The sequence below is a fragment of the Crassostrea angulata genome, chromosome 6, assembly GCF_025612915.1.
Source record: "Crassostrea angulata isolate pt1a10 chromosome 6, ASM2561291v2, whole genome shotgun sequence".
NCBI lineage: Eukaryota > Metazoa > Mollusca > Bivalvia > Ostreida > Ostreidae > Magallana > Magallana angulata.
In genome coordinates, this window is record NC_069116.1 from 2,247,935 (window position 1) to 2,272,201 (window position 24,267).

Here is a 24,267-nt window from a genome sequence, read left to right on the forward strand (position 1 = left end):
TAGTGACATTATAATTCGTGGCATCCATCAACAGAATGGCTGGGTCCCAGTCAATGACTAAATTAAGCCATCACACATTAATCATTGACAAGTTTATTCTACAAATGTACATCATTCAAAAAACGATGGGATTGGACTATCTTACAACATTGTAACAATTCCTGGTACTTTGTTAGAAGTTTGTGGCGATATTATATAATAACCACACTATCATAATAATTTCTATCAATGCACAGGTAAAAAACAAACCTGTTACCTGAAGAAGACAGGGTTTTCTGACTAGTAAACACACCTAAGTAAACCACTTCTTTAATTATATACACATGCGTATACTATCTGTAACAATTGAATTAATCATCAGTGGCATAGGGCTTGTCTTAAAAACAGTTCAACAACTTAAATTACTAACCCAGGCTGCTACATTATTTCTCCTTTTACATTACACTCAAGGAAGTTCATTTATAATTTGTGTTAATCCTTTTTTGTGAACAAATTCCACAGTTAATTTATGACTCCTGTCATTATCATAGTTAAAGTGTGTTCTAGCTGTAAAATGGAAAAGTATTTCTACCTATAGCAGGCACGTAGCATCGTTTTTTAAGGTGGGGGGGGGGCAGACTAATCCAAAAAAAAAAATCTTGACAAGCAGAAAAAAGAAAAAAGAAACAAAATGTTACTTGCTTCTCGAAAAAGTGTGTGTGTGTGTGAGAGGGGGGGGGGGGGGGGGGTGCTACGTGCCTGTATAGAACTCGATAAAAATGTCCATATACAAAAAAAGAACAAAATCACCTAATAAACGTTGGAGACTAGAAAATGGGTTAATGCTTCATTATATATAATACACATAAAAAGTACTTATTTTCCTGTAGACAGATAGGCGAATTATTTCTTAGCCTCTTTACCTTACAGTGGCGTCGGAAGCAAATTGAAAGTGGGGGGAGGGGGGGGGGGGGGCTAGACTAATCCTCAGAAATCTTGACAAGCAAAAAAAAAAAAAAAAAAAAAACTAATTCCCCCCCAAAAAGAAAAACATAATCCGGGGGGGGGGGGGGGGGCTCCAATTTTTCATTTTTTAATCTTTTTAATGTAAATTTAGGAATAGTTATGTTTATGTTTGCTGTGATAAAAAGTGGGGGGGGGGGAGCTGGACCCTCCCTGATGCTATGTGCCTAATGGTAAAGTAAATGTAAAAAAATTTAAAAGAAAGCACTTAGAATTAAAAATAGTGACTTGGGCAATTGTAAACAAGCTCCTATAAAAGAAATAAACATTTATATATGTTTATATATGTACATGAAAAATACATAAAAAATAAAATACCAATTGATATAGAGATGTACCAAATAAATTCCCATTTTGATACATGTAAACAAATTACAATGTTGTTAAGATAAAGCCTAACTTAATCCTAATAAATGAGATAAAATGAGATTCTGTATGAAATAAATGTATATCAACAGATGAAGAAATAAACCAATGACTTATGATTCAGAAATCTAATACAGCAACAGTTAGAGCATTATCTTACTAAATATTTTGCGACCTTGACCCATGGCATGGATCCCAACCTTTTAAATCACTCTGCTTAGTCCCTTAATAAGAAGTTCCTAAATTTTTCCAGACATGTACATTAAGATGTAGCATACAGCTAGATAAACTAGTAAACTCAACAGGAGCAATGACCTTGACCTCTATATGGGTTCATGACAAGTTGTGTTGTTTGTAATTTTGATCATCAGTGCACTACAGGAGGAGTGTTTTTTTGTCATTGTTTTAAATATGTGTAAAAGGTTACTAAAACCTTGACCTTGTACTTAAGGCCATGTGTAAAAGATAATTGTGACCTTGACCTTGTTCTTAAGGCCACAGAGCACATGCATTTTCTTAAAAAAAACATTAAGCTTTAAGTGTTGAGTACATTGCTAAAATGGCACTTATATGGCCTTATGTACATGGACAACATATAATATTCCATGTGTACAAACAACACTTTATCAAATATGATATTAGTTCATATATATATATATATATATATATATATATATATATATATATATATATATATATATATATTTGTATCACATTACAATAAGTAGGACAAAACTCTTGAAAGCAAGGAAGAGCATATTAACATAAATGTTAATTCAACAATAACTGGATTATCAATGAAAGGTCAATGGGATTTCAAAGGGATAAAGCCAGTTTTTTTAATATAAAGGAAACTGGAAAATATAACGAAATAAGTGAGTATGCCCAAATCCTTGGGAATTTTAAATCTTTCTATTCCTTTTACAGTCATATAGTAAGGGAGTGAAAAAAAAACTTGTTCAGCAAGATACTAGTAAACATCAATAAAAAATAGAATGGTAAAATGAATAATATCATTTCTTTTTTTTTCCAATTATTGCACCATTAAAATAAAGCACCAATGAAAACAACATGAAAAGGCTTTTGGGACATTACAATTAATAGGATGACTGTACATAAGGGAGATTTAATGTAACATGTTAGAGTGAGGACAATGGATAGAAGCAATCAGTACATTAAACTGAGATCAAGTTTAGTTCAAACTCCCAATGTGTGGTATACAACATACAGACCAAATATTGTGGCCGATGGCCATATTGCTTACTTCAGTAGCATATCAGTTTAATGAATTTTAGGACCCATTTCCAAATTTTATATTTTAAACCATGAGCTCAGGAAAGATGAATGAAAATTTAAGGTAGATTTGATGGTAATTGACCACTAAGCATAGATCCCTAGCTGTGTTTGTCTGGGGTCATGGTTATAATAATATGTACTACATTGTGATGCTGGTGTAACAATATATTACAAACTGTAAGCATTTTAGTTCTTGAGAAGATATATTTCATTGTTGAACCTTAAATAGCATCTCTCCTGTGGCCCCACTATTTGTTGGAAGTTTTAGAAACTATTTTGAATCTACACTATACTTAGAAGCTTTTTTGGTGAATGTGGAAGCGTAAGTGTTGTGGCAGATTTCTAGCCTAGCTCTTGCTAGTGAGGTTAACCCAAGGCTTGATTTGAAGAGAGTTGGATTTGTACAGAGGCCATTAATGCATGGATCTGTTTCTGATACTCAACTATTGGTATTTGTAGTGCGCTGATTCTTTAGAGAATGAATTTTATTAAGACAGGTATACTGTTTACCAGTAATTTTCATCATCTGCCCTGGAAAAAGATGTGGCACTTAATTTTGAAAATTCAAAATTCCTTTCACCTTGCAATGATTTGTGCCAAATTTTGTTGAAACACCCAGGTTCCAGGGAAGATCATGAGCCAAAATGTGAATAGTTTAAAGAAGCTCAGAAAGACACTGGACAACAGAAATCAGAAAAGCTTCACTGAACCTTCGTTCACGTGACCTAATAACACATTTTTAAAATAAAATGAGGGTAATGCATGAAAATGGGGTAATGGCAGGGAAAGATGCAATAAGCTGTACAATGTATTCTTAAAACAGAATATTGAAAAAATATTATATTTACATGTGTTTAAAATGCAGAGTTTTGAAATATGAGTTTACTGTGATGGGTGTACATACGGATCATCAGATGACCACAGAGGGTTTGAACAGGTATCCTGTCAGTGACTATCAAGCCCAAACCACTTCAAAAGAATAACAAGATATTGCAGAAGGGAGATAACTTAAACAATGTTTACACGGATTTATCGTTGTACTGTGTAATGTTGTACTGAATGGTATAACACAATATTTGTCAATTTTATGAATAATCTCAGTTTGTTCCCCCTTGATGCGAACAGTTACAAGACTTCCAGAAAATCTTCAGACTCCAAAAGTTTCCTTCTTTTAAACAAGTGACACTGAATCCTCCACCTTCTGTATCCAACAAGAGCAGTCAGCCCGTACAGGAGAACACAGAGGTACCCCAATATCTGGAAAACAGGAGCAAGCTCACAATACAGTAACACTCACTTTGCTCTAAAAATCAAACAAATTTATACAACTAAACCAATATTTCTTTAGAAAACATATTTGAAATTCATCACTTAACTTCTTAATTTTATTTTAAATTCAACCAGTACTCACAACATAAAATCTATTTTCAATATACACATTTATTTCATAGCTCTTAATTTTACCAGTACTTACAACAGAAATGAGAAATTTTGTGATCAAGTCTCCTGGCAGGCTATTTTCTATCAGTTTCAGATGTTCAATGTAATTGGCAAGGAGAGATGTAGAGACGAGGTATGAGAGTGAAAAAATGGAATACAGTATGAAGTCCTGCAAATGAAAAGAAATTGTTTGATGACACCATCAACAAATGCACTGAAAGTAGTAGTCTTAATATCAGAATATTCAATAATCAGGATAAAAATTCCCATTATTTTATTGTATTCTATTGGAATCTATGGTATCACTTCATACAAAAATTTCAGAAGATTATCGGAATATTTAACTAAGATTTTTGTTGTATAGATGCTAAAAAAGATTACTTTATATAAGACAGTTTAAGAACAGAATATACATTAGTTTTGGAACATTTCAGTTGGCATGCATAGTAAACATTTCACATTTACTCATTTTCATAAAGCCATATATTAACATTTCTTCATGAAATATTGGTAAGCCTGAATGTTCATACCTTTGCCTCCTAATGTTTTTTAAAACTCAAAGAATAATTTTGAAAAGAAACTATACCAAAAGCCACCAACTGATGGGCAGCATCTGGTCTGCTCCAGTCACCCTCACCCCCCACAGACAGAGGCCAGTGAGGGAGGTCCAGACGATTACAAACACCAGGAGGCGTAGCAGCCAGCTCTTGGGGAGGGACAGGAAGTCCCCTCCATCCGGTCCGTCACAGGTTACCACACTCAACAAACAGCACAGTGACAGGAGCTAGGAAATTAACCAGGGGAAAATTATTGTCACATAGCATAGAGATTATCACATAGCATAGAGATTATCACATAGCATTGGAGCTAAGGGATTAACAGGGAACAGAATTATCACAAAGCTTTAATTGGTAGATATTATCCCATATAGCTTTGGTTGATATTATCACATAGCTTTGGTAGATATTATCACATACCATTGGTAGAGAATATCAGGGTGACAGGAGTTGAGGGATTAACAGGGAACAGAATTATCACAAAGCTTTGGGAGATATTATCACATATGGTAATTATTATCACATAGCATTGATAGAGATTAATTATCACATAGCTGTGATTCAGATTGTCTTAAATGAGTAAATTCATTTATTATTTAATTGTAGAGATGTGTAATTGAAGCCAGGGATATCAAATCATTGGAATGCATGAAGGAAAATGGGATGTAAATCAATGTCATTGTGATAATAAAACAATACCTTTATGCAACACCTGAAACCAAGAAAACTATACTGTAAATAAACAATTATTATGATTTATTCTACATTTTATCCAAAGTGCTTCTTGTTTTATCGTTAGTGTTTATATTCTATTACATGTAATATGATCTACAGCTATTTTATTATTTTGTACTGGGAACATCCACTTTGTCATCTAGACTTCCCACTCCATTTATTATTTTTTTTTCTGTTATTCTATATATTTATCAATATATCATTTATCAATGGTCAATAAAAGACGGTGAATTCAAAGCAATTTTTTAATAGCATGGGGAAAAATAACCCTGTATACATTATTTAATTTGTCAATATTTAAAGCTGCATTTGATCTTGCTGCAGTCAATAAGCTTCCATGATTATCCCTGCATGATGTATCATGTGTCAATCATGTCTTTTTCTGATATTTTAAAATTCTGTAAGTATTTCATTCTAAATTAAGGGTAAATTTTATTCTTTAAAACAAATTTTAGAATAAACACAATGCTAACGTTTAGTACAATCAATTCAAAGCCCCATACTTATCTTTATTATGATGCTCAAGATCTGAATAAAAAATACAGATGCGACCCCCCCCCCCCCACCACCCCCACCCACCCCCCCCCAAAAAAAAAACAAAAAAAAAAACGCAAACAACAAAAAAACCCATGATCAAAGTATGTACCACTTGAAGCAGCCTGATGGTCCCGCTACAAGAGAACAGGTAGTCTGTGTTACAATACACAATCACCATGCTGCCCTCATCCACACACTGCATCTGTTGAACCCTGACCCCCGGGCTATCCTCGTCCTCCGGCCCGCAGTAGTTGGGGTTTGTGATGGACGATGAGCCTGATACGGCCTCCCGTGACTGTTCTGTCAATTTCTCCTCTCTGTCGCCGCAGCCTCTCTCCATCTTTGATCTGCTGCATCCAATAAAGACAACTCTTGTAAGAGATAATTGTTCAACTGGTATCGGTCATAATCAGGAGAAAATTGGGGTCTTCTCTGAATGAAAGAATAGATGTGTACTATAAAGAAACTGTCTATTTGTAGCGACGATTTAAATTTACATGTAAAACATCTCAGCTGTTTTCTGTCAAAAGCAGACAGTTTTCAAGGCCGCATATGCCATTCATATCCGCGCAAAATAGAGAAGAATTCCAGCAAATATTAGTTTAAATTATCATTTTCTGATCGCAAACAGTTCTTATTAATTTCAAAAAGTTATACATTTGAAATTTAATGCTGAAATATTTTGTTGTACTATTTTTACACGACATAAATTGTTGTAAGCACAAGACATTCTATTCACGTGACACGCAAGATGGCTGCGCCCAGATAATTTGGCGGTGTAACCGAGGCCTAAATAAAATGACTACAAAATTGATTAAATATGAACGACAAAGAATATGCACCACTTAGTCCTCAGTGTGTTCGAAACTTAAATGATAAACTGTACGAAAAAAGGAAGACAGGAGCTTTAGAAGTCGAGAGGTAAGCGTCATCACAGTTCAAGGTCGCTATTTTCACTATGTTTCTGTACCAAACATGAGCTTTGGTTATATACTGATTCATGGATGCAAGCGTGTTTGCTATATTTACAATGATAATACATTTTACCATATACAAAGGAAAATCATCCCATTGACACCCATCAAATATCGTCCAAATATAAATAAAAATTGTTTTAAAAGTTACTGGTTTTCCCCTTGCTTAGTTTTTGGAGAAACAATAGTAAAAATGTTAAAAATGTAAGATATAAAGCAAATTAATGAAGTGTTGAACTATATCACCATGTATCGGCCAATATTTACCAAGCATCAGACAGCTATATAGTAGAGATTAATAATAACAACATTTTTTTGTTTTATTGCAAAAATACAAAGGTTCAGAAAAATAAACTTATTCAATTGCTACCAGGTATTTAGATTTCTTTTAATGTAAATCCTCGAATCTACAGTCAGGAATTTTGACTATTGCTTCTGTTTAAAGGAATATTTATCATGAGGGGTTCCTTGTCGTGCCATCTCCTACAGGAAGGCTGTGTCCGTAAAACTCGAATTTTAAGTGGTCTAATGAAAATGTTTGTATCTATTATTTTAAAATTTTTAATTTTACTTCACATTTAAAGTATATTACAAGAAATGGGCACCTATCATTTTAATTATTAGAAGAAATCATTCATTGAAAACTGTCCAATATGCATGGTTACATGCAGAAATTTGTATCCGATCCATGGTGAAATGAATACCGGTATATGGAGCAAAAATGTCCTTGACATTAATTCTTTAAATTTTTTAGACTTATTTTTATCATATTTTGTTTCATAACTTACTTCTTTCTAATTATTTTAGGTAAAGATTGCATTTTCACTAATTCACAATCAATTTTTGCACAACATTCAAAAATGTTTTGTGATTAAACTTCGTAACTAAATTTTTAATGATGGCATATTTTACATCATTCTATGATGCCTATTGCTATTTCTTTGACAATGTGAATGTCAGATAAAGTTCATTAGTTCTAATTCAGGGATATACAAAAAACACATGAGCGCTTGCACATTTATTTGTATGTTTTTAACCAAAGTTGTCCGATCCAAGGTATGTGTCCAATGCATGGTTAAATCACCCTATTTCAAATTGAAACTAAATCCCAGTTAGGGTTAGGGAGAGAATGGAACCAATTTCAAAAGTGAACTTGTCAATGAAGGTAGCTATTTTGAAATATTACATCTTTCAGTGTCTTTGCCTGTGATAACACTACATATTGATTTTGAACTATACAGTCCATTAACTTCAAATGATGTAAAATTGGGGCGCCAGCGGGGTTTGCGTATTAATCTTAAAATTTTTAAACGTACAATGGCTGAAAATTATATAAATATACATAATAAGGAATCATTCTTTTGAGTATTATGAGGTGATAATTTCGGTCGGGGTGTGATAAAATCTTTCATAAAGCCCTTCAGGCTTTTAAATATTGGATTTGATCATGCAATTTCTATCTTCAATCATGTGCATGTAACATGTAACTAAGAACTGCTTCATAATTTTTCTAAAGGGATAATGAGAGTAAGAACCTGTTTTGTTACTCTACTTACATCCTATGAGTTCTATATATAAATCTGATTGAAACTGTATATTTTATTCAACAATCATTACCAGTTATATACTGGAATGATGCTTTCAAATCTTTTTTGAATTAGAATACTTTTATTAGTACATGTATAACTTATACATATAGTTATCATTTTGCCGATTTTAGAGCTACACATGTTTGAGAAATTCAAATAAAGGGTTATAATTTTGTTTCAGATGTTGTTACAATAATTAAATTTGATTTTCAAGGTTAGTGAAAGAATTTGTGATTGCCAATGACCCTGTCAAGATCCGAAGGATTCTAAAGGTTCTGGGAGAGGACTTTGCCCTGTCTAATCACCCCAATGCCAGGAAAGGTGGAGCCATCGGTTTGGCAGCTACTGCGATTGGGCTCGGAAAGGTCAGAGTTCAAGGCAGTGAAGTAATACGGCTGTCCTTAATTTATTATTTATGATAAATTTTAAGGAAATGAATTTTTATTTGTTTGATATTAATGAACAACTGTGAATACTTCTAAAAGAGGTAGGGTTCAAGTAATTGTTTAATGATTTATTCTTGCATTTGTAAAAACAACTTTAGTGTGTATTCCAAATATATTCCATGTATTATATTCTAACAGAGCGCAGTTTTTCAGTTAACAAAAGTAAAGGCAAACGGAAAGTGTACCGTAATTTTATTATAATATAGATTTATCAGGTTTTTTTTTAAAAAGACAACCTCCTTTGATAGGTGACATTAAAAGAAGGATTGACTTTGGGAAACTTTGTTCAATATCTAATTTAGCTAAATATCCCTAACAAACAATGCAATTTTATGTTATCTGGTACATACACATATCTCGTGAATTGTATGCACTTCCAGCTTATTTTCATTATTTAATTCTGCTGTTGTGTAGGAATCTCAGCACTACGTGAGGGAACTAGTCCAACCCGTGCTGTCCTCGTTCCATGATGCAGACAGTCGAGTGCGGTACTATGCTTGTGAGGCTCTGTACAACATTGTCAAGGTCTGCCGTGGGTTTGTGCTGCCCTACTTCAACGAGATTTTTGTTGGAATTAGTAAGGTAGAGAGCAACCTGTTACATCAAAGTTTGTGCCCTGTCTTAGAGAGAGAGAGAGAGAGAGAGAGAGAGAGAGAGAGAGAGAGAGAGAGAGAGAGAGCATGTAATTCCTTTATTATAGATTCTTCAAATGTTCTCGAGTTTTGTGGTCATTTTTCGTGGGGGGTGGGGAGGGGGTGTTAAACAAACAATAGATATAAAAAATAAGACTGCTTTTTATTTTCCTTAAGAACTGATATTAATCATAAACAGAATTTTGTAAGTTACATTTGTTCTTCATGATGTAAGACTGTGAGTTTGGTATAATGAATGTTGTAGTTGACATCAGACACAGACCAGAATGTGAAGAATGGAACAGAACTATTGGACAGGCTGATCAAGGTAAGAACTATTGGACAGGCTGATCAAGGTAAGAACTACTGGACAGGCTGATCAAGGTAAGAACTATTGGACAGGCTGATCAAGGTAAGAACTATTTGACAGGATGATCAAGGTAAGAACTATTGGACAGGCTGATCAAGGCAAGAACTATTGGACAGGCTGATCAAGGTAAGAACTATTGGACAGGCTGATCAAGGTAAGAACTATTGAACAGGTTGATCAAGGTAAGAACTATTGGACAGGCCGATCAAGGTAAGAACTATTTGACAGGATGATCAAGGTAAGAACTATTGGACAGGCTGATCAAGGTAAGAACTATTGGACAGGCTGATCAAGGTAAGAACTATTTGACAGGCTGATCAAGGTAAGAACTATTGAACAGGTTAATCAAGGTAAGAACTATTGGACAGGCCGATCAAGGTAAGAACTATTTGACAGGATGATCAAGGTAAGAACTATTGGACAGGATGATCAAGGTAAGAACTATTGGACAGGCTGATCAAGGTACAGACTGATCATGGTAAGAACTATTGGACAGGCTGATCAAGTTAAGAACTATTGGACAGGCTGATCAAGGTAAGAACTATTGGACAGGCTGATCAAGGTAAGAACTATTGGACAGGCTGATCAAGGCAAGAACTATTGGACAGGCTGATCAAGGTAAGAACTATTGGACAGGCTGATCAAGGTAAGAACTATTGAACAGGTTGATCAAGGTAAGAACTATTGGACAGGCCGATCAAGGTAAGAACTATTTGACAGGATGATCAAGGTAAGAACTATTGGACAGGATGATCAAGGTAAGAACTATTGGACAGGCTGATCAAGGTAAGAACTATTTGACAGGCTGATCAAGGTAAGAACTATTGAACAGGTTGATCAAGGTAAGAACTATTGGACAGGCCGATCAAGGTAAGAACTATTTGACAGGATGATCAAGGTAAGAACTATTGGACAGGATGATCAAGGTAAGAACTATTGGACAGGCTGATCAAGGTACAGACTGATCATGGTAAGAACTATTGGACAGGCTGATCAAGTTAAGAACTATTGGACAGGCTGATCAAGGTAAGAACTATTGGACAGGCTGATCAAGGGAAGAACTATTGGACAGGCTGATCAAGGTAAGAACTACTGGACAGTCGGATCAAGGTAAGAACTATTGGACAGGCTGATCAAGGTGAGAACTTATTAACAGGCTGATCAAGGTAAGAACTATTGGACAGGCTGATCAAGGTAAGAACTATTGGACAGGCTGATCAAGGTAAGAACTACTGAACAGGCTGATCAAGGTAAGAATTACTGGACAGGCTAATCTTGGTAAGAACTATTGGACAGGCTGATCAAGGTAAGAACTATTGGACAGGCTGATCAAGGCAAGAACTATTGGACAGGCTGATCAAGGTAAGAACTATTGGACAGGCTGATCAAGGTAAGAACTATTGGACAGGCTGATCAAGGTAAAAATTATTGGACAGGCTGATCAAGGGAAGAACTATTGGACAGGCTGATCAAGGGAAGAACTATTGGACAGGCTGATCAAGGTAAGCATATCACCAAGGTTAGAATCTAATCAAGGTAAGAATCTCATCTAGGTATTAACCTCTGCAAGTTTAGAATCTAATCAAGCTCAGCATCTCACCAAGGAAAGCATCAAAAGAAAAGTACTACCTCAACAGGGACACCTGCTCTTTGTTTTGGACAAAAGAGATTCATAGCATTTTGAATCTTTGAATGTTTAACTTTCATTCATGGTCCTATACTATTATACTGTATTTCCTCCATCTCAAAGAATTTTGATGGCAGCACTGTCATTGTGTTTTTGTGTGTATTGAAACATGACATGTATTCAGTGAAAATCTGACCTGTATTTGGATGTCAAGAGAATCAACATCAAGCAGTAGAGCTGATTCCGCTTTATGTATCACTGTGCATGTTAACATCCTCAATGAGCGGTGACCTCTGTAATTGTAGGACATTGTGACGGAGAGCCCGTCCTTTGACCTGATGGCCTTCATGCCCCTCCTGAGGGACCGCATCTACGCCAAGAACCCCGAGGCCCGCCAGTTCATCGTGTCCTGGGTAATACATAGACTGTAATCACAAACAAACAACATTACATTTATCTCTATATAGTTCTGTACAAGGATTTTAAAGCATGGATAAACTGTGATCTTTTAACACAATTCAGAATGCCTAACATTGTAATAAGTGTACAGACACCAAATCTTTGTGTATTAAAGATGACTATACTGAATGCTGTTTATTACAGATAACTATGCTGAATTCTATGTATAACAGATAACTATGCTGGATTTTGTGTATTACAGATAACTATACTGGATTTTGTGTATTACAGATAACTATACTGGATTCTGTGTATTACAGATAACTATGCTGGATTTTATGTATTACAGATAACTATATTGGATTTAGTGTATTACAGATAACTATACTGGATTCTATGTATTACAGATAACTATACTGGATTCTGTGTATTACAGATAACTATACTGGATTCTATGTATTACAGATAACTATACTGGATTCTGTGTATTACAGATAACTATACTGGATTCTATGTATTACAGATAACTATACTGGATTCTATGTATTACAGATAACTATACTGGATTCTGTGTATTACAGATAACTATACTGGATTTTGTGTATTACAGATAACTATACTGGATTTTGTGTATTACGGATAACTATCCTGGATTCTGTGTATTACAGATAACTATACTGAATTTTATGTATTACAGATAACTATGCTGGATTTTGTGTATTACAGATAACTATACTGGATTCTGTGTATTACAGATAACTATACTAGATTCTGTGTATTACAGATAACTATACTGGATTCTGTGTATTACAGATAACTATACTAGATTCTGTGTATTACAGATAACTATACTGGATTTTGTGTATTATGGATAACTATACTGGATTCTGTGTATTACAGATAACTATACTGAATTTTATGTATTACAGATAACTATACTGAATTTTATGTATTACAGATAACTATACTGGATTCTGTGTATTACAGATAACTATACTGAATTTTATGTATTACAGATAACTATACTGAATTTTATGTATTACAGATATCTATACTGAATTTTATGTATAACAGATAACTATACTGAATTTTATGTATTACAGATAACTATACTGAATTTTATGTATTACAGATAACTATGCTGGATTTTATGTATTACAGATAACTATGCTGGATTTTATGTATTACAAATAACTATACTGAATTTTATGTATTACAGATAACTATACTGAATTTTATGTATTACAGATAACTATACTGGATTCTGTGTATTACAGATAACTATACTGGATGCTGTGTATTACAGATAACTATACTGGATTCTATGTATTACAGATAACTATACTAGATTCTGTGTATTACAGATAACTATACTGGATTCTGTGTATTACAGATAACTATACTGGATTCTGTGTATTACGGATAACTATACTGGATTCTATGTATTACAGATAACTATACTAGATTCTGTGTATTACAGATAACTATACTGGATTCTGTGTATTACAGATAACTATACTGGATTCTGTGTATTACGGATAACTATACTGGATTCTATGTATTACAGATAACTATACTAGATTCTGTGTATTACAGATAACTATACTAGATTCTGTGTATTACAGATAACTATACTAGATTCTGTGTATTACAGATAACTATACTGAATTTTGTGTATTACAGATAACTATACTGGATGCTATGTATTACAGATAACTAAACTGAATTCTGTGTATTACAGATAACTATGCTGGATTCTATGTATTACAGATAACTATACTGGATTCTATGTATTACAGATAACTATACTGGATTCTATGTATTACAGATAACTATACTGGATTTTATGTATTACAGATAACTATACTAGATTCTGTGTATTACAGATAACTATACTAGATTCTGTGTATTACAGATAACTATACTGAATTTTGTGTATTACAGATAACTATACTAGATTCTGTGTATTACAGATAATTATACTGGATTCTGTGTATTACAGATAACTATACTGGATTCTGTGTATTACGGATAACTATACTGGATTCTATGTATTACAGATAACTATACTAGATTCTGTGTATTACAGATAACTATACTAGATTCTGTGTATTACAGATAACTATACTGAATTTTGTGTATTACAGATAACTATACTGGATGCTATGTATTACAGATAACTAAACTGAATTCTGTGTATTACAGATAACTATGCTGGATTCTATGTATTACAGATAACTATACTGGATTCTATGTATTACAGATAACTATACTGGATTCTATGTATTACAGATAACTATACTGGATTTTATGTATTACAGATAACTATACTAGATTCTGTGTATTACAGATAACTATACTAGATTCTGTGTATTACAGATAACTATACTGAATTTTGTGTATTACAGATAACTATACTGGATGCTATGTATTACAGATAACTAAACTGAATTCTGTGTATTACAGATAACTATGCTGGATTCTATGTATTACAGATAACTATACTGGATTCTATGTATTACAGATAACTATACTGGATTCTATGTATTACAGATAACTATACTGGATTCTGTGTATTACAGATAACTATACTGGATGCTGTATATTACAGATAACTATACTGGATTTTATGTATTACAGATAACTATACTTGATTCTGTGTATTACAGATAACTATACTGGATGCTGTATATTACAGATAACTATACTGGATTTTATGTATTACAGATAACTATACTGGATTCTGTGTATTACAGATAACTATACTGGATTCTGTGTATTACAGATAACTATACTGGATTTTATGTTTTACAGATAACTATACTGGATTCTGTGTATTACAGATAACTATACTGGATGCTGTATATTACAGATAACTATACTGGATTTTATGTATTACAGATAACTATACTGGATTCTGTGTATTACAGATAACTATACTGGATTCTGTGTATTACAGATAACTATACTGGATTTTATGTTTTACAGATAACTATACGGATTCTGTGTATTACAGATAACTATACTGGATTCTGTGTATTACAGATAACTATACTGGATGCTGTGCCAGACATCAACATGGTAGTCCTTCTGCCTGAATTCTTGGATGGATTATTTAACATCCTGGGAGATTCAAATCCAGAGATAAGCAAAATGTATGTTTACTACTTCTTTAGATTACTTTTGTTATATCATTAGCTTCCATGCAAATTTGATTTAATGTTTTAAACATTCAAGTACATGTATCCTCATGTGAATCCAAAGCTCAAGTAGCTTCCTTGTTGTGTTTTTTTTTCCATGCATTGATTATGTTGGTTGTTTTTTGCCCTTTGAATTTCCTGTTGTATGTATTGGAATTCCTGTCAGGCTAATTATAGGTTTTGTTTTTGGATTTAAGGTGTCAGAACCTCCTAACTGAATTCCTAAATGGTATAAAGAATAGCAACTCTGGGGTCAAATATGAAGGCATGGCAAACATCCTCATCATTCACTGCAACAGTCCAGGTAAGAACATGCTAGAGTATAGGTAAGTCAATGCTAAAGTCAGAGTAAGTTGATGCTAAAGTCAGAGTAAGTTGATGCTAAAGTCTGGGCACAGGAACATACAAGTCAAGGCTGGAGTATGGGTAAATCAGAGCTTACTCCTTTCTGCATACTGGGTTGGTCCTTGTTAAGGTTTGGGTAAATCAAGAATTAAGTTAGAGCAAGTCAATGTTAATTAAAGCTGGGGAGGTCCTTGTTACAGTCAGAATAAGTTCTTGCTTATGGCTTCAGTCAGTGTAAGTAATTGAACATGCTGAAATTTGTTCATCTTTCACAGCATCAGTAATATTTGACGGGAACTTTATTATTTTTTCACTGTTCAGGTCAGGGTAAGTGGGAATTTTTATGAGATACATGTATAGACAAATAGAATATCATTTGAATGAGATGTTTTATTTTTAATGACATTCAAGCATTGCATACAAGGAAAGAGCCATTAACCTATGTTCATTATTGGTCCTTGCTGACTATTTCCTGATTTTCCTTTTACAATTAATGCTAAAGAAGGAAGTAATTGAAACAAGATTTAGAGAGGTGCTTATGATTATTTACTCCTTTTAGATGACCTCATTCAGTACACTGCCATGACCTGGTTAAGAGAGTTCATAGGTCAAGCTGGTCGCACCATGATTCAGTACACCCCGGGCATCATTAATGCTGTCCTACCCCACCTACAGGGGGCATCAGACAAACAGAGGAAGTATCCTTCATTAAACAGGAGAATAAGAATGCCGTGTAATTGCATGTAATTTTATAAGGGAATTAGGTTGCTTTTACAGGAAATGAAAGATAAAATCAAGGATCGTGATTAACAGTAAAACACAGATATAGCGAACATGCTTATAATCAATTCATGCTCGAAGTGAAGTTAGTTTCATCCCCCTTATCTTATAATTGTATCATAGACTTAAAGGATATAACGAACTGCATTAAAATCAATGAAATCCCTCTTCCCTGGCTCTTTATTATACCCCCCCGCAAACAAAGTTTGGGGGGGGGTATATAGGAATCACCTTGTCCGTCCGTCCATCTGTCCGTCTGTCTGTCTGTCCGTCTGTCTGTGCAATCGTGTCCGGTCCATATCTTTCTTATGGAGAAACATTGGAAGTTCTTACTTCACACAAAGATTGCTTATGACCTAAGGGTGTGTCATGACCTTGACCCAAGGTCATTCGGGCAAGGTCAAGGTCACTGGCAGAAAAAGTGTAAAATTTGTGTCCGGTCCATATCTTTCTTATGGGGAAACATTGGAAGTTCTAACTTCACACAAAGATTGCTTATGACCTAAGGGTGTGTCATGACCTTGGCCCAAGGTCATTCGGGCAAGGTCAAGGTCACTGGCAGAAAAAGTGCAAAATTCGTGTCCGGTCCATATCTTTCTTATGGAGAAACATAGGAAGTTCTTACTTCACACAAAGATTGCTTATGATCTAAGGGTGTGTCATGACCTTGACCCAAGGTCATTCGGGCAAGGTCAAGGTCACTGGCAGAAAAAGTGTAATATTCGTGTCCGGTCCATATCTTTCTTATGGGGAAACATTGGAAGTTCTTACTTCACACAAAGATTGCTTATGACCTAAGGGTGTTTCATGACCTTGACCCAAGGTCATTCGGGCAAGGTCAAGGTTACTGGCAGAAAAAATGCAAAATTTGTGTCCGGTCCATATCTTTCTTATGGGGAAACATTGGAGGTTCTTTCTTCACACAAAGATTGCTTATGATAAAAGGGTGTGTCATTACCTTGGCCCAAGGTCAATTGAGAAAGTTCAAGGTCATTGTTTCAAAAAAGATAAATTCTGTCTGTGTCATGTCTTAAATGTATTAATGGAAATATTAGAAGCTAAAATTTAACAGTTTTCAAAAATAAAGCAGTTGTTATTTATAGAAAATGGACAGTGAAATAGATTCATCCAATATTTTCTATAATAGCAAAAATACACGCGTTATGATTTTTTTCTTAGCGGGGGGTATCAATTGTGAGCTTGCTCACAGTAACTCTAGTTTTAATATTGTTTTACCATATTAACGTTTATCTGTATACCAAAGTGATGTTAGTTAATATCCTTGACCTTTGGAAGTGTCGCGGAGGCGGCCAAGTCCTTGAATGATGCCCTCAAAGACCTGGTGTCTGACATTGATGACATTCCTACAGTGAATGAGGTCAAAGGTCAAGGTTTTCGAGAACAAAGTGAAGAAGCCCAGAAAGGTCTCTCAAGGTAGGTTGATTTTTTGTAATGTCTAACTTCAAATTTTTGTCTCTAAAAATTATTTTATAAAATTAAACTATAACTACATGAAGGCTTGATCATTTATCATTGGCTATTGTATACAAGTAATGATATTCTATTATGGGAAAATCAATATCTCTCTCTCTGTATCTCTCTTTCTCTGTCTCTCTCTTTCTCTGTCTCTCTTTCTCTCTTTATATTTGTGTACATCAACCTTCGTAGAATTCAGGAAATTCACAGTTTTGATGATATGTAAAAATCATAGACAATAGTCTTTACAGTGTCATCTGTTGTCATGGATCTTACTTCAGTGAGCATTTAATTTTGTTGATCAACTCAATAACGAAATCCGCGAAAATTGTTGTTCAACAATTACCGATGAAGTCACACATTTGTAATACCTAACATCAGCACAATATTGTATAACAAATTTATGACCTATAACAAAGTTATTAAAGCCACTGAATATTAAGGCAAACAAGACACATATCAAAATTTCTGGTAATAGTCTTCATTCCTTTAAAATTATTCTATTTACATGTAACCATGTATTTTGTTTATGATGACAATGTCCAGACAAATGAATACTTTGTGATACATGTGTTGGTTCCTGGAATTTGAGCTCTAAGCTCTGTCATGGCACATGACATGTGAATGAGGAATGACAAGGCGTATTTCACCAGATGTATGTTTGATTCTGTTGACACTAGATACATATTGATTCTGTTTTATTCTGTCGGATTACAGCTCCTGTCAGCTGGACGTGGGAGAGGTGATATCCGTCATCTGTCACATCCTGGAGGGTGGGAACTTCGGGACCAAGGTCGCGGCCCTGCAGTGGCTGGGTCACATGCTGACCAAGGTCCCCAAGCGGACCTTCCAGAACGTGGACACCTTCTTCCCTGTGCTGCTACAGACATTGTCTGACGAGTCGGAGGAGGTACCGATAACATATTACTGATATTATTATCACTATTTACATGCTACATCACAGACATTGTCAGACGAGTCGCAGGAGGTACCAATAACATATTACTGATGTTATTATCACTATTAACATGCTACATCACAGACATTGTCAGACAAGTCGCAGGAGGTACCAATAACATATTACTGATGTTATTATCAATATTAACATGCTACATCACAGACATTGTCAGACGAGTCGGAGGAGGTACCAATAACATATTACTGATGTTATTATCACTATTAACATGCTACATCACAGACATTGTCAGACAAGTCGCAGGAGGTACCAATAACATATTACTGATGTTATTATCAATATTAACATGCTACATCACAGACATTGTCAGAGGAGTCGGAGGAGGTACCAATAACATATTACTGATGTTATTATCAATATTAACTTGCTACATCACAGACATTGTCTGACGAGTCGGAGGAGGTACCAATAACATATTACTGATATTATTGTCACTATTAACATGCTACATCACAGACATTGTCAACGAGTCGCAGGAGGTACCAATAACATATTACTGATGTTATTATCACTATTAACATGCTACATCACAGACATTGTCAGACAAGTCGCAGGAGGTACCAATAACATATGACTGATATTATTGTCACTATTAACATGCTACATCACAGACATTGTCAACGAGTCGCAGGAGGTACCAATAACATATTACTGATGTTATTATCACTATTAACATGCTACATCACAGACATTGTCAACGAGTCGCAGGAGGTACCAATAACATTTTACTGATGTTATTATCACTATTAACATGCTACATCACAGACATTGTCAACGAGTCGCAGGAGGTACCAATAACATATTACTGATGTTATTATCACTATTAACATGCTACATCACAGACATTGTCAATGAGTCGCAGAAGGTACCAATAACATATTACTGAATGATGTTATTATCACTATTAACATGCTACATCACAGACATTGTCAACGAGTCGCAGGAGGTACTAATAACATATTACTGATATTATTATCACTATTAACATGCTACATCACAGACATTGTCACTGTGAGTAAGAAGAGGCACTGATACAATATAAGATAATACATAATAGCTGAAAACATTCTTACATATTACATGTAACATCATTATCTGTACAGAAAAATATTACATTATTACTACCGGTAATAGCATGTACCAGTAACTATTTTGTGATGTTGCGGAAAATGATTGAAATGTACAATATTTCATTGTCACTGTGATTTAGAAAAGATTCTGAGAACATGCCACCTAAAGTTACCGGTATATCTGTAGAGGCTTTATATTTGACAGGTTGTTTTGTTGGACCTAGAAGCCTTGGCTGAAATTTCCTCCAATCCAGCTGGACTCGAGACAAAGACAGCTACCCCAGCCAATCAGGGTAAAACAAAGACCAAGGATATGCCTGAGGGTGCGGGCGGGGGCGGGGAAACACTCAATGAGTACTTCTCCAAGTTTATGGCTTTCTTACTGGAGCTGTTCAAGAAGGACAGACAACTGTTGGAGCCAGATGAAAGAGGCTACTTTATCATCAGGTAAACAATGACTTATATATACTGTACATTATTTGGGTATATCAGAATTTTAAGTTAGAAACTTTTAAGTTAAGAAAAGGTGGCTTAATTTCAAATTTTCAATCTCATCTTCTTTCATAAATTTTGCCAAAGTGGCCTCTTGATTGAATTATTCATTAAAAGGCTAAAAAAAGATAGTGACTAGATAAAGGTTATTTTATGTAGTATTTTATATTATTAAATCCATAGTGTTACTTTCTTGTGGATAACAAGCAAAGTAAGAGAAATGAATGATGCATGTGTTACAGTCTTAACTGTAAAAAGTAATACCCGGTACACTATGTAATTTATTAGTGTTTATTTTATTGCATGTCAGAGACCAAAATTCAAATTGCTATCAAAAGGACAACCTCTTTAGTTCCTTGCTTCTGATTTGCAGACAATTGTGTCAGCTCCTGACGGCGGAGGACATCTTTAAGTCGTTCTCTCAGATCATCGTGGACGAAGGGGACGTCGGCTTCGCCTGTAAGATAGTCCAGACCCTGAACACCATTCTGTTAACCTCCGCCGAGTTGTTTGAACTCAGGACTCAACTCAAGAACCTTGACACTCAGGTTTGTCCTCATCTGATGAAGCTTTTTTTTCAATGCCAGATCAGGGACAGGTTTTCAAATGTAATTTGTCGGTCTGCTTTATGTAATTTCTCTCATAAAGATTATATATATTTCTCTCATATATACACATAGATATTTCTGTCAGAAGATACATTTCCTCTGTAAAACATTCATTTCAATTTTTTCCATCTACCTCTCCTTGCAGATATCTATGTCAGAGGATGACACTAGTGGTTGTTTTATCAAATAATATGTTTATGATTAATATAGAATATATAATGAAAATTATTCTGTCATATCATTTGTATAGTGGAATAAGTTGACCACTTACTATATACTTACTCTGAAATTATTATCTATAACCGACTGTCTTAGAAGACAGAAATAAAATTTCCTGTGTTTTACAGGGGAGCTGTGCTCTGTTCTGCTGTCTCTACAAGTCCTGGTGTCACAGTCCCATAGCAACCATCTCCCTCTGTTATCTGACCCAGAACTATCACCATGCCAGCGACCTTCTACAGACCTTGTATCCTTAGTCTCAACTCTGAATGAAATCAACAGCCATTTTAAATTCTTATATTGAACTAATTGTAAATGCCAATCATAAGACACACAGATAAAAAGGATGTGTTTTTTGTTTGATCTCTCCTTAACACCGCCCTCAGTGGGGATCTAGAAATCACAGTGGACTTTCTAAAGGAAATAGACAAACTAGTGCAACTCATTGAATCTCCCATATTTGCATGTAAGTCACCTTATTATTACATGAAGATAAATTAAATTTGTTTGTATGACTGTATTTGCAATACTTGGGCAAGAATTAACTAACATAATGTTTCATACTATGTTTCCTAATTGTCATTATGCGTAAAGCAGTCAAATTTAAACAAAGACCTTTCCATTTAGCATGGTCTTATATAATGTTGCCTTATCCTGAAATCCTGACACAAAAAATTAATGCTTCTATACTTTGACACATATTTATGCCTAGAATTTTAGATGTTGACATAATCAATGCTGCAAAACTCTGACACAGAATCATGCTTCCTGTTTAATGCTGTCATACACTGACACATATTTTTGCCTATAGTTCATACTGAATGACGCTGTTTTCTGAGATAGATTTAAGCTGAGCGTTACTTGATAATAATTAATTCTGTTCTGCCACAGATTTACGCCTGCAGCTGTTGGACGTCCAACACAACCAGGACCTGATCCGTTCCCTGTACGGCCTGTTAATGCTGCTGCCACAGTCCGAGGCATTCAAACTTCTCCGATTCCGTCTGGACTGTATACCCCATTACCAGCTTCTAGCCATGAAAGAAAAGTATGTCCCAAATTCTGCTTAAATAGCACCCACTCTATGTTTTACTGTATCATGCTCATTAATCCGCGAATCTATTGTAAAACACAGTTAAAGTCAGTCTATCTATGAACTCTATATTAATTTTTTTTTTCACTTTATTCATTTTATTCAATCATTGTTTGTATTTATGATGGGGATAATGAACAATAATTAATGTGTTGATCTGGATTTTCATACTTGGCATGAGGTGATAAGAGGAGCTGATTCTTTGAATGCCGTTGGGTGAATGTTATATCAGGTGATTAACCACATTTACCTTTTACTGTTACACAGACCACAGTCCAGCAAAGACCCGCGGCCTCTTGTCTCCAAAATCAACTTCAAGGAGCTTCATCAGCACTTTCTGCAGGTCCAGGCGCGACATCGCGAGGCTCGGAACAAAAAGATGATCAAGGCGGCCACGTGAGGGGGTCATACGAGTCTGCCGACATATCATCCTCACTGACCAAAGGAAGCAATCCATGTGTCTTTTAGAAAGAAAGGGAGGGGTGTTTTATATGGACTGGCATGGTTTCTTTCCATATAGAGGGGTCTCTTTGATAAGCATTAATATACAGAGGGGTGCCCTTATTAGGGATCAATTGCGGGATACGCTAGTCGAATATAATCATTAAATGAATTTTTGATACTGTACGTTTAGTGCTATTTTTGCCCGTAACCATTAAAAGAATCACTATTTTAAATTTGCTTTATACTGAGGAATGGGGCAAATTAAAGTAATATAGTGCAAAAATGTTCTTGCTAATTAAATTTAATGACAGTAAATTATAGTTAATTATAGTAAACAATATTATATATGAGATTTATATTCATAAAATTTACCGGCATAAAACTACAATTTTATTTTATTTTAATGAACTTGAACTGAATCTAATAGTATATTAACTTGAACATGTGTCAATCTAATAGTATTGTGAAATCTAAACAAACCTAAAAGTCTGAGACTGTTACGTGGAAGGATTGTCGAGTCGGAGTTAACCCTGTGCAATATTTATTTTATGAATGAGCAGAACATGCTATATATGTTTCACACTGTAGTGCTGTAAAGATGTCGATTGTAGAGTTATAATCACAAGACTAGCTAACTATTGTATCATTATGTATGGATGGATTGTAAAGATGTCGATCGTAGAGTTATAATCACATGACTAGCTAACTATTGTATCATTATGTATGGATGGATTGTAAAGATGTTTGTAAATTAAATCATGGTCACTGAGTGACACATATACACAGAAGTTTCTGACCAGTCCTCAGAAATTATTTAGAAGCATTAATTTTTTAATTTTCACCATGTAATTTTTAAACAAAATTGTTTCCTGTGTCTGTATGAAACAATACCTTAGGCTAGCAAATACAAATGACATACAAGCTTTTATTTTATGGTGTGATTTTTTTTCTGTTAAGGCGAGAGAAATTTAATTTTTAGTTTTACGGATCCGCCGACCCAATTTTTCCGATTTTGTAAAAAAAAAAATAATGAAAAAAAATTCGTATCTTCGGAAATTTTTCCGGAATTTTCAAGTTTGACCGATCTTGGTTTTAAAATTACTTTATTTTATTTGAAATCTGCAAAACGTTTGACAAAGGGAGCTTTTAAAATCAAGTGTAAGCGTCTCTACAAGTAATAGCTTTCCAAAAAGCTTGCCTGACTAAACAAAATTATTCAATGGAAGCATGCATGTATCAATTATGCTATCTTATCAGTAATAAATTTTAATTTTCGCTGCTGATTATAAATTTATAAACGGAACGTGCAAATTTAAGACGAAATGTCAGTCTTTTTTCGATCTAGAACATGTACATATATACTAGTATCACTTGAAATTCAATTATTTTAATAATTCATTTTTTTAAAGGAATGTACACTTATCATATAAGTGCATGTAAGCTTGAAAGCTGGAGATTAATGACCCGTCCACTAATCGGCGCGCAAAAAATTATGGCGCGAAATTTTGCTTTACCATTCACGCAACGGCTGAGATGTTTGAATGAACTCATCCATTGGTAGAGATCCATGAGTAGGGGGTCAGATGAATTTTTG

General features: G+C 34.5%; 2 protein-coding genes across 2 annotated transcripts; one reads left to right on the forward strand and one right to left on the reverse strand.

Moving 5' to 3' along the window:
• Positions 1 to 2,070: 2,070 nt before the first annotated feature.
• Positions 2,071 to 6,475, reverse strand: LOC128189038 (uncharacterized). The gene is made up of 4 exons (XM_052860445.1): positions 6,043 to 6,475; positions 4,691 to 4,888; positions 4,139 to 4,273; positions 2,071 to 3,921 (listed from the first exon to the last, which is right to left on the reverse strand). The coding sequence occupies exons 1-4, from the start codon at positions 6,271 to 6,273 to the stop codon at positions 3,790 to 3,792; spliced, it is 696 nt and encodes a 231-aa protein (XP_052716405.1). The 5' UTR covers positions 6,274 to 6,475; the 3' UTR covers positions 2,071 to 3,789.
• A 203-nt stretch (positions 6,476 to 6,678) lies between these two features.
• LOC128189885 (protein VAC14 homolog) lies at positions 6,679 to 23,623 on the forward strand. The gene is made up of 16 exons (XM_052861672.1): positions 6,679 to 6,854; positions 8,711 to 8,861; positions 9,357 to 9,524; positions 9,840 to 9,902; positions 11,877 to 11,984; positions 15,016 to 15,125; positions 15,368 to 15,474; positions 16,075 to 16,213; positions 17,592 to 17,729; positions 18,489 to 18,681; positions 20,023 to 20,264; positions 20,683 to 20,857; positions 21,265 to 21,383; positions 21,523 to 21,602; positions 22,028 to 22,184; positions 22,497 to 23,623. The coding sequence occupies exons 1-16, from the start codon at positions 6,754 to 6,756 to the stop codon at positions 22,627 to 22,629; spliced, it is 2,184 nt and encodes a 727-aa protein (XP_052717632.1). The 5' UTR covers positions 6,679 to 6,753; the 3' UTR covers positions 22,630 to 23,623.
• The last annotated feature ends 644 nt before the right edge of the window (positions 23,624 to 24,267 follow it).

Coding starts and splice junctions, on each gene's coding strand:
- LOC128189038 (XM_052860445.1), bottom strand. CDS start 6,273: ATGGAGAGAGGCTGCGGCGACAGAGAGGAGAAATTGACAGAACAGTCA. Junction 4,889..6,042: donor CCATCAGGCTGCTTCAAGTG/GTACATACTTTG, acceptor TTAATTTCCTAG/CTCCTGTCACTGTGCTGTTT. Junction 4,274..4,690: donor CCATCAGTTGGTGGCTTTTG/GTATAGTTTCTT, acceptor TTTCATTTGCAG/GACTTCATACTGTATTCCAT.
- LOC128189885 (XM_052861672.1), top strand. CDS start 6,754: ATGAACGACAAAGAATATGCACCACTTAGTCCTCAGTGTGTTCGAAAC. Junction 15,126..15,367: donor AATCCAGAGATAAGCAAAAT/GTATGTTTACTA, acceptor TTTGGATTTAAG/GTGTCAGAACCTCCTAACTG. Junction 22,185..22,496: donor CTTCTAGCCATGAAAGAAAA/GTATGTCCCAAA, acceptor ACTGTTACACAG/ACCACAGTCCAGCAAAGACC.